Source organism: Zerene cesonia, chromosome 24 (genome assembly GCF_012273895.1).
Source record: "Zerene cesonia ecotype Mississippi chromosome 24, Zerene_cesonia_1.1, whole genome shotgun sequence".
NCBI classification, from domain to species: domain Eukaryota; kingdom Metazoa; phylum Arthropoda; class Insecta; order Lepidoptera; family Pieridae; genus Zerene; species Zerene cesonia.
Genome location: NC_052125.1, coordinates 2,171,757 through 2,182,685, shown reverse-complemented (window position 1 = coordinate 2,182,685; position 10,929 = coordinate 2,171,757). Strand labels below are relative to the sequence as shown.

Here is a 10,929-nt window from a genome sequence, read left to right as displayed (position 1 = left end):
GTCATAGCGGGCAACTGAGCTGGTGGTTCGCCTGATGGTAAACGATCACCACCGCCCATGAACATTCGCAGAGGCTTAGACCTCTGAGAATGCGCTGCCCACTTTTAAGGGATAAGGGATGAGGAAAGGATTGATGAATGGAAAGAAGGAATGGACTGAGAAGGGCTAGGAGAAGGAAATAGAACCAGCTGCGACAGTTTCACCCGCGGTCGAAACCACTGGCAAAAGCAAGTATTTCTATGCCTCATGTGTTATTTTGATGAACCTATAACAGTTTTCGTATGAAATAGTAACAAACATCCAAACATTCTTACACACAATCTCGTTAATAATATTAGTAGGATTTGCAAAATTCAGCCTTTGTGTAATTCACTAGCGGTCCGCCCCGGCTTCACCCGTGGTACATATATAACATTCCTCAATAAATGGGCCATCTAACACTGAAAGAATTTTTGAAATCGGACCAGCAGTTCCTGAGATTATTGCGTTCAAACAAACAAACAAACTCTTCAGCTTTATAATATTAGTATACTATATATATTTCGAATGTGGTAGTCGAGCACGCTTCGGCATGAATTGGGCTAGCTCGCACCGGGGAATTACCACACCCCCACAGAAGACCTGCGTGAAATAGCATTCTGCAATGTTTCGTTCGGTGAGTGGGAAAGCAGGAGGCCCATATGCTTTTCCTTCCCCTTCCCAGTCCTCTCCTTTATTCCTCTCGTCAATCCTTTCGTAACCCCTTCCCATTTTTAAGTCGGCAATCCATTTGTGGAGGCGAAAGGTCTGCAATGGACCTTATGATTTTCTTAATGTTCATGGGCGGTGGTAGCGCTTACCATCAGGCGTCACACCAGCTCCATTGCTGACTCTGACATAAAAAAAGTATGGGTCATATAACTATCACGTCGTAACGCGTAAAGTCAAATGTAAATTCTTAGCTTCATTTCGTTTATTTCTAAATCAATCGTCTTCATGATCTTTATCTTCGCACATAACGTCCCAATACGAAGGTGGATTTTCTGGCGGAACATTTTCAGTACTCAGCATCACTTGTATTGGCATTCTGAGGTAGAAATTTATATGCGGCAATGGTAGTGCTACTACTATATAAACATAATAATCTCGTGCGGCAAGCTTACAACTGTCAATTGTTAATGCATCATCGGGTACACTGATTTCGACCGTCATTTGTTGCGTGTTTCCGCTTTGAATACTACCCGTTTTCGTTTCCGTCGCGTCCAAATCACGATAGAACGAAACGGAACGCCTCGATTTCTTGAATTCAATATATTCTACTATTTTCATCTTCACATACTTGATTTTAACGTTACTGTGATTCGCCAACTCGTATAAGAACTGCACGTTACCGCCCGCTCTCACGACGGAATTCAATATTGTCGCTTTCAAATTTATAACGGAATCCCGCCGTGAAAATATGTGAAATAACTTCTTTTTTTCACCGAGCGTTACTGGTGTTTGGGACAAGGTTGGTATTATGTTCGAAACGATCTGAATGTCCTTTTTGTAACGCTTTGGGAAACTTATCAAACCTGGCCGTTGGAATTTTATTGTTATATAATAATTAACTTTATATCTAACAGTATGATTCGTATCGCTTCTATAAATATTCACAGAAGGCGGTATTCTATTAGGAATATTGAACTGAAACGCAGCTGTGTACGATCCAATTTTCAATGTCGTCCCATCGTCATCCTTAGCTTTATCTAAAAGTATTTGCTCTATATTAACATATTTCTCGGTATAGTGATCCGTCGATTTCTTTTCGTCTTTATTTGAATTATTGTATTCAATAGATGTAGTACCAATACCTTTAAGTGATACGGTGATTTTTTTAAAAACAGTATTTTTATCTACAGCATATTTTATTTCTCCTGACAATACACTGCCTGATATAAACTTTCCGCCCTCGGGTGTATTTAGATTTATTTCACAAAAGATACCCATTATCAATTCTGTAAAGCGTATATATATAATAAAAATTCTTGTAAAAATAATTCAAAATATCTTTAAGCAATAAGTACTTTAAGTCATGTTTATCAAATACTACGCAGTACTTCAATGAAATTTGAGATAAAACATTATGATAGATAGCATAATTCTTGATTAATTCTTGACACAGAGTAAAACCCGTCATTCATGGTAATGGACACAGACAATTCGGCAACATAATAAAAATTATTGAATTTAAAGTTTTACACATCATACAATTGTCATCTACATGACTTATAATATTAAATCTATTGTTGGATTATTTCTCTTTAGAATTTACCCTTAAAAAGTCTTATGATAACTGTATTTAGTATTATCTGTCTATTTGTAACTTGTTTGGCGTTTGCGTATTGTCAAATGTCGTATGTCAATTGTCATAACACTCTTTATTTGGCGAACTGTAAAAGCAGTGGAAATTATTTGCCCTGCCCTATAATAAATATTGAATTGAAATACATAAGTAACTATTTTTAATTATGTAATTAAACATTGTGATTATTTTAAGATATCGTAGTAGTATATATCTTAGGCAAGTAAATAACCATGAGTAACATTTATATTCAAGAACCTCCCGCACTTGGCAAGGTAATTCTTTATAGTTTGAAATTATAACTTATATATATAGCCGTATATTTCTTATACCAATTTTTAATCTTCACTGTCCCAAAAGAAAAACCGCCAAAAAACATGTATTTGCTTTTAATTCAAGGTGCTGCTGAAAACAACCGCGGGAGACATTGATATTGAGTTATGGACGAAAGAAACCCCGAAAGCATGTCGGAATTTCATACAATTATGTATGGAAGGATATTACAATGGTAACTTTGATTTTATCATAGTAGTGTATGCCTTCTATTCATATTAAATACTGCAAATGATTTTTTAATGAAATGCTAATTTTGTTTGAACAATATTAATATATAAAACACAAAGGGGACTGACTGGTCTATCAAGGCACCACCAAGACTACTGTAGAAAGTGGGCTAAAATGTGTCATGATACCCACCATGATTAAGGCATCCAGTAAGAAAGAATTTTGATGATTTCTACCCCCGAGTAAGTAAAAAAGGGGATGACTGTTTGATAGATACCATGAAAAATTTATTTTGATCATGAGGACAAGTCTCATAAGCTGATATGAATGCTGTTCCCTTATAATTTTGAATCTGAGTTGGAATGTAGGAAGGTTCTAGATTTGTAAGAAACACTACAGTACAAGTAACTCCGTAGTTAGATTCCCGATACAGGTTATGCTTTATTGGCCATTATTTTATATTATACATAATTTCCTTGTGTATTATTTTTGCATAAATAATTGCAGTTTCTTGTTTTGCGTTTTTTTTTGCATATTTTGAATCCCTAATTTGAAATATATCTATAGGGATTTATTCTTATTAATAACTATATCTTACTAATAACTACACTATCCAAAATAATAAAAATAAACTAGTCAGGTATGGCAATGTTGTATAAATAAATGTATTTTCCTTTCTTTCTTTCTTTCAATGATGCTTATGCACTATTCAATAGAAAGTTCTGAGGTAATAAACCTAAAAAAAATACAGTTATATCACCTCCCCTCTGCTTTACTTCCCTCTTTAAAAAAAATCTTTCACGCAAAATAGGTGCTTGACATCGAGTTTCCAAAAACATGCTCGTATTATTTTTATTTAACAGAAAAAATCGAGCACTCTAAAACTTTGAAAATGGTATGATAATTATAACTTGTTTGTTCAAAATATAGGCAGCCTAAGTTTTAGAATTGGCTATATAACTCAATTAACAAGTGTTTAATGTTTTTTTTTTCCATTCCAGGCACAATATTTCACCGTGTCGTACCTGGTTTTATAGTGCAAGGAGGGGACCCGAATGGGGATGGGACTGGAGGGGAGTCTATTTACGGAGGCCCTTTTAAGGTACATTAATTATTTGTAATGTAGAGTATATTACATTGTGTATTATATATTTATTATATCATCATCATCAGGCCATAATCCAGCACGCTGACCAAGTGCGGCTTGGCAGATGTCACATGTCGTCCAACTTTTGGTTCTTGGACATGCCGGTTTTCTCACAATGTTTTCCTTCACCGTTTTTAGCAGTGGTGATGTTATCCACATGTGCAGATAAATTGAAAAATCAGTTTATTTCGTATAAGTAAATTGATAAGTTATACCTAATATATACTATTGATTTTAATTTACATAATTTTTAGTTCTTATATTTCTTTTTAAAAATCTTTTATCAAAGACTCAACTGTATATTTGTATGTAACCAACTCCTTTAGATTCTAAATCAGAACTCAAAAAAATTTATGCAAACTTTGTACACTTAATAAGAAAACAATGAGAATACAATAATTTAGGATTGCCAGTATCAAATAATTTTCTTATGTATACTCTGTATAAGAGCAAGTGAGACAGATTAGATTATTTAATCATTAAAGTGGGTTTTTTTTTTAGTTTTTTTTTTGTATTTTCTTATATTCCAGGATGAGTTCCACTCCCGCCTTCGGTTCAACAGGCGCGGTCTGGTCGCGATGGCCAATGCAGGCAAAGACGATAACGGATCACAGTTTTTCTTCACTTTGGCTCCAACACCGGAGCTACAGAATAAACACACTATATTCGGAAAAGTTATTGGTAAATATAAAATTTATAAATTAATCTATTGTTCTTTGTTTCAGTAATTTCACATAACATCTGACAACTATGACTTAAAGTATTTAGAAATAGAAATGTAGAGGAAACTGTTCTAACCATATATGTACACATAATAAAATACAACATACCTACAATAATTAAAACATGCTTTCGACAACCCTTAATTTGTGTCCCGAACTGCTAACAACATTGCGTATGTAGCTCGGGCTCGTTCCTCCCCTTTCTCGCCTCTTGCACCCTGCGCGGTTGCCCCCGTCGATACGTCTTCTTTGAACGCCTATATGAATAATTAAATTAGTAAGAGTAAGTCTAGTAATCTTATATGGAATACATGAAAAGGGTAAAATTTAAGTTAAATATTAGTCCGATACTCCTTCCTATGTGCTGATTTCAAATTAAAATTATTTATTTCATTGCTTAATTCAGTGTCTTAAGCTATTTTGTGATTGGAACACTCCTAATAAGCAAAAATGCTTGTGTCTTCCATATAATATTTTAAGTGTTGAAATAAGATTGAGAAGTGTTGGTATAAAATTTCTTCTCCATCGTTTTAATTCGTCACCGGCCCATATATGTTCCCACTGTTGGGGCACAGGCTTCTTACGTGGTTTCAGGCCATAATCCACCACGCTGGCCAAGTGCGGGTTGGCAGATGTCACATGTCGTCGAATTTTTGACTCTTGATTATAACTCACTTCAACAATTCCAGGCGACTCCATATACAATATTCTCAAGTTGGAAGACGGTCTGATAGGCCCGGACGACCGGCCGGAGCATCCCCACCGAGTCACCGGCACGGAAGTCTTAATCAACCCCTTCACAGACATTGTACCCAGGGTCGTTGAAAAGAGAGAGACAGAAGCACCGAAGAAGAAGAAAAAGAAGGAACGGCAGGGGGTTAAGTATGTGGGGAAATGTTTGAGGATTAATTCTATTTTAATTGATCGAACATAGTATATATAAAATATATCTATATTTAACAAAAAACGAAATCTTCTAATTGTCAAGGGTAGATTAATGTAAGACCGCATGGGAGGCACCAGCTTTTAAATAAAAAAATATCATTCCTATTTGTAGTAACGAATAAAGTGATTATTAACTTGCGTAATATATTTCTAGAAATTTCGGTCTCCTTTCCTTCGGAGAAGAAGCGGAGGAGGAAGAGGGAGAAGCACAGGAGTACAGAGGGAAGCCGAAGTCGACACACGATTTGCTTGAAGACCCCAAACTTAGCAAGAAAACGGCTGCCGGTACTTATCAAATTAATTTGATGCTTTATATGCTTCTTAAAATATTTAATTTAACCATACGAAAATATTATAATTACATACTACTGTACTCCTATTTCGAAAATCGGTTCTGAAAAAACTTACACGGTTTTTTCTAAAAACATATAAGGATCATAAAACTACAAGCACTTTCGATAGTTTTATTACTTTAATGAATTTAATACAACGCACTTTATGGACAATTACTTCTACTCGATAGAAATTGCCTTTTTTGTTTGTCACGAAATAACTCAAAAACCACTGGTTTAGTTTCAAAAGTCTTTTACATATACAATACTATTGGCATAGGCAAAATTATATATTTGTTTTTATTCTTGGAATGCTTCGATAATAAACTATACAATTATAATTTCAGAATTAGATCTCGAGCAAGAGAGTGAGAAGGAGCCGTCGTCTATAGAACAAGAGAAAAAAAGAGAGGAGACCGCAGCCGCCGTGACGAATATAAGGGATAAGTTGAGTAAGAGAGACAGGAGCCCGGAAGAAAGAGATAGTAAGAGAAAGAAACAGGATAGCGAGAGTGAAGAAGAGTACTATCTGGGGAAAGAAAGAGACATGGAGAGGAGAAAGGAAAGGTACTTTTGATTACCGTGTATTTAATTTTTAGTTTTATAGCATTGAAATGCTTTATAAAAGGGGTGCCCCTTAGGAACATGAAACCGAAAGAGTAGAAGAGATTCGATTACTGTGGCAAGATCACGGGTGGCCGAGAGGCTCGGCGTTGCTACGGTTAGCCAAGAAACGCGGGTTCGAATCCCGCCTCGTGATCAAATTTTTTCTATACCGTGTATTTGTTTGTGTAAACCTTTAAATTTTTATCGGCAAAAAATCTAAAAATAAAATTAAATTAAAGGTAAATATAAAAGCCATTAATAATACCGAATTACACTTTAAGTCTAATATACTACATACCCTTGTTGTGGTCTTCGAAGATTAGAATGATAATAATCGTTGCAGTTGTTTTTGAGACACAGACAGACGTACAAACGCCGGGTTCATAAAATATAGTGACTTCATGTATCGCGTATAAATGAAAAACTTGAAAGACTGAAATATATACAATACTAGCTGCGCCCCGCGGTTTCGCCCGCGTAAGTCTGTATGCCGTAGTAATATCGGAATAATAAGTTGTCTATGTGTTATTCCAGTTGTCCAGCTGTCTACGTATCTAATTTAATTGCAATCAGTTCAGTTGTTTTTGCGTGAAATAGTAACAAATATACATCCTCACAAACTTTCGCATTTATAATATTAGTAGTAAGGATAGGATTAGTAGGATAAGCAATTGAAAAAGAAGAAAGACCCGAAGAAGGCAGCCAGTTCCACATCGTCCTGATATGTTCCATTTAGCTTATCCACAGTTTTTAAATGACAGATTGAGAATTCACATCAAGGAGTGTTTATTTACCACTCGACTTCCCCGTGGGATGGCACAATTCGTGCCGAAACGTGCTCGACTCTCATATTCAGAACTTATATTGTAAATGTGCCAGTAACTCTGTTTCCGTGACGTGTCTTTTCTTCATGCCCAAACGACTGAATGGATTTTAATGAAATTTCGGTATAGGGATAGTTTTGGACGCGAGACAGAAAATGCTTTGCTTACTTATACCCCGGGAATCCCACGGGAACGGGAGCTACGTGGGGAAAACCCCGGGAGGCTCTGTCTTTTCCTTAAATAGCAGCGATCGTAAATCCAGTATACAATTAATTTGAAATATTACCATATCGAATCTTACTTTTCAGGGATAGAATAAGGGACGAAATCAAACAGCTCAAGAGAGAGATGAGAGGAGCCAAAGAGGAGAAGATGGAGCCACAGCAGGAGAAAGAGGAGCCGAAAGACATAGAATCCAACGAGATGTACCAGCAGTTCGTGCAGGAACAAGAGAAATATAAGAAAATGAAAGAAGCCATACCAAAGAAGGGAGCGGCGAGGTAATAATAATTATATTATATACTAGACGCTCGTCCCGGCTCCGCCCAGACATCAAGATTCCTGTTTTATCCCCAAGGGAGCATTTAATCGGGATAAAAAGTTTCCCATCACCCAAGTCAGCTCATACCCTGTATGTATAGCAGATTTCATCAGAATCCGTGCAGTAGTTTCAGCGTGATTGACGGACAAACATCCAAACAAACAAACTTTCACATTTATAATATTATAGTGTGAAATGTGATTAGATTTACAAATTTAAGACGCATCTTCGAATATTTTTGTAGTCACAATAATTCAAAAGCTAATAGCAACTCCAAAACATTTCATCCCCCCATCCAATTCATGAACGCGCCAACCGTTGCTTAACCTCAATTTTTAATTATTTATTATAGCGGCTATATACGATTAATAAAATACGGGATGTATTGACAGACAGTGGTGACAGACGGGCAGACAGACAGACAACGAGTCAACAATAGAGTCTCGTTTTAGCCTATCGGCTCGGAACCAAATAAGTATATGTTATTATACAAGTTATTAATTTACCCACTATATTTAACTTCTAATTATTATTTGCGCAGGATTCAATTTAAAGGTTCTTAAAAAACTGATTTAAAGACATTCCCACTCATAAAAATATAATATCAACGATCAATAGAAAATATTCTAAACCAAACATTATTTACCAACGTTTTATCTTTAATTATACAATAAATTCGCTTCAAGAAAAACAGAATAAATCTCTAGCTATTTTCCCAAATTTATGAACCAATTTAAATATAGTGAAAAGTGAAAAAAAAAACGCCGCTGCAATGAAATCCCATCGAAAAATCACAGGTCAAGATTATTATTGACTCAAGATTATAACACATTCAAGAAGAAATACGTCTTTTCAGAAGCAGACGTTCAAAGCTAACCCGAGATCCGATACCAAAGAAACCTTGGGTCAAGAATTTGTATGAAAACCGAGATTACCCCGACAACTACACGGACTCGAAGTTTCTAGAACATTTGAGGAAAAATCTCTATATTGAAAAAGTGACTCTAAAGGAAGCGATACAAGGCTCATTTCGCGTTGTGCTGCGCCTGTGCCTGTGTGTGCTATACGGCGTTCTATACACGTACATGTATAATAAATGGATTCACACACACACGGTTATTTACTCGTCGACAATTGTCACTGTTGTGTGCTTCGGCTTGTATGTGCGCGTGGAACGCGCGGTGTTCGTACACTGTAAGGTTGTGTTGGTGTATTTGGTTATTGGATACATACTTTCACCTATTTTGCACACATTGACGGACACGGTGAGCACAGATACAATATACGCGTGGGCGGTTATAATGATGCTCGTGCACTTGATGTTTTTCGACTACAATGTGCCCGCGGCTTTCGTATCGAAGTCTTTATCTATTAACGCCGCCATTTTTGCGTCGGTTTGTCTCGTTTCCCGGCTGGGCACGCCGTTCGATGCGTTTGTTTTGTTGACGATTTCGGTGCAGTTCTTCGTGCTGAGCCCGCGTTTATTTCAAGTGTACTTGCACTCGAAGTTGTTTTTGATTTTATTTTTTTTAATTTTGACAGTGACAGTTGTCTCACTGGCCAGCGTGTCGCGCACGCTGATGTATTATTTTGTTTTATCTGTGCTCGTTTTGAGCGGGTACTGCCCAGTTATGTTTGTTAGGTGGCAAAAATACAAAGATAATAAATACGGGCCGTGGGACGAAGCGATTTTGAACAATTCTGATGAGATGGATATATAGCGATATGTTTGATTAATTTATTTTCTTTTTTATAATTATGTTGGAGTTACGGACTGATTTTTTAATTGCATTTAATTTATTTCAATAGTCATATATTAGTAGCACTATTAAGTTTTTAACATTGTTTTATATTAGTGTGCTCAAATTAGCAAATTATTTTTGTATTATGTAACAATTTGTTAATAGCTTATTGTAAATTGCTATAAACTCATGATATACCTATCTAATATAAAATAAATGCAAAAGTCAGGGAGGATTGATGTATACTATAAGTTAGTTACTCTTTCACGCGAAAACCACTTCACGGATTTTGATGATACTTGGCAATGATGTAGGTGTTAGACATATAGAATCGCGAAACACAGACAGTCTAGTCTTTTATAAGTTACTAGCTTTCCGCCCGCGGCTTCGCCCGCGTGGTATTCGGTTATATCGCTTTCAACTCCTTATATAAATATAATCTATGGCCGTGAATGACATTGACATTTGTTACTCGCGTTTTTTAAAATTTGCAAAATTAAATGTACATTTTTCAATATTTCTGAGAGATTTTTTTAATATTTTTTTTTCTGTAAGAATCTTCTCCTAATAATAACAAATACAACAAAAAAGAATTAGTGAAATCGGTCCAGCCATTCACGCGTGATGCCGTGACCAAGGAAAACGGGTTTCATTTTTATATATATACATAGATTAATTAGAAACGACTTTGTTTGGCTTCTTAGTTATAAGCATCATATTTTTATTGAAGCAAGGGAATGAGAACAATCAAATAATCATGACAGATGACACGATTTAAGCTAATAAGCTTCATCTTGGACACGTTTGTAGTCCTTACCATCTTTCTAAAATTGGCGTATTAAATAATGAAATGTGTGAATGTACTCTAGACGTTGGCAATCTGAATCATATATTTTTTTCCTGTCCGTTATATGATCATTCCTTTTTATATTCATCCCTTCAGTCACTTGGTGTATCCTTTCCTATTTCTATCAATTGTCTATTGCTTAATCCTGTAAAATTTTTTGAAGTCATTGCTAATTTTATCTCTCTGAATAATATAAAATTGTAAATAATAATTGTACGTATAGTACAACTGAAGATTTATAATACCATAGAAGTTGTGCTCGATTTTAATTTATGTAATATATATATATATACATATATGTTAATATATATGTATGTTAGTATATGTATATGTGTGTATGTATATGTATATATATATATATGGCTTTTTTATTACAGTATTGATGTTATAATATTT

The 10,929-nt window shown here is 35.4% G+C and overlaps 2 protein-coding genes across 3 annotated transcripts in view; one reads left to right on the top strand and one right to left on the bottom strand.

The window, feature by feature from the left end:
* Positions 1-939: 939 nt before the first annotated feature.
* Positions 940-2,067, bottom strand: LOC119836455. Its single transcript, XM_038361784.1, has one exon. The coding sequence runs from the start codon at positions 1,966-1,968 to the stop codon at positions 964-966; it is 1,005 nt and encodes a 334-aa protein (XP_038217712.1). The 5' UTR covers positions 1,969-2,067; the 3' UTR covers positions 940-963.
* A 319-nt stretch (positions 2,068-2,386) lies between these two features.
* The window catches only part of LOC119836492 (spliceosome-associated protein CWC27 homolog), an 11,855-nt gene continuing 3,312 nt past the window's right edge, over positions 2,387-10,929 (top strand). The window contains exons 1-9 of one of the 2 annotated variants that reach the window (XM_038361851.1): positions 2,387-2,598; positions 2,723-2,831; positions 3,829-3,929; positions 4,505-4,655; positions 5,386-5,578; positions 5,796-5,926; positions 6,321-6,540; positions 7,712-7,903; positions 8,801-9,769. In XM_038361851.1, the coding sequence (XP_038217779.1) occupies positions 2,557-2,598; positions 2,723-2,831; positions 3,829-3,929; positions 4,505-4,655; positions 5,386-5,578; positions 5,796-5,926; positions 6,321-6,540; positions 7,712-7,903; positions 8,801-9,665 (2,004 nt within the window). In that variant the 5' untranslated portion in view covers positions 2,387-2,556 and the 3' untranslated portion in view covers positions 9,666-9,769. Of the gene's footprint in view, positions 2,599-2,722; positions 2,832-3,828; positions 3,930-4,504; positions 4,656-5,385; positions 5,579-5,795; positions 5,927-6,320; positions 6,541-7,711; positions 7,904-8,800; positions 9,770-10,929 lie in introns of those variants that run through there. The other variant, XM_038361852.1, reaches the window with a different exon arrangement.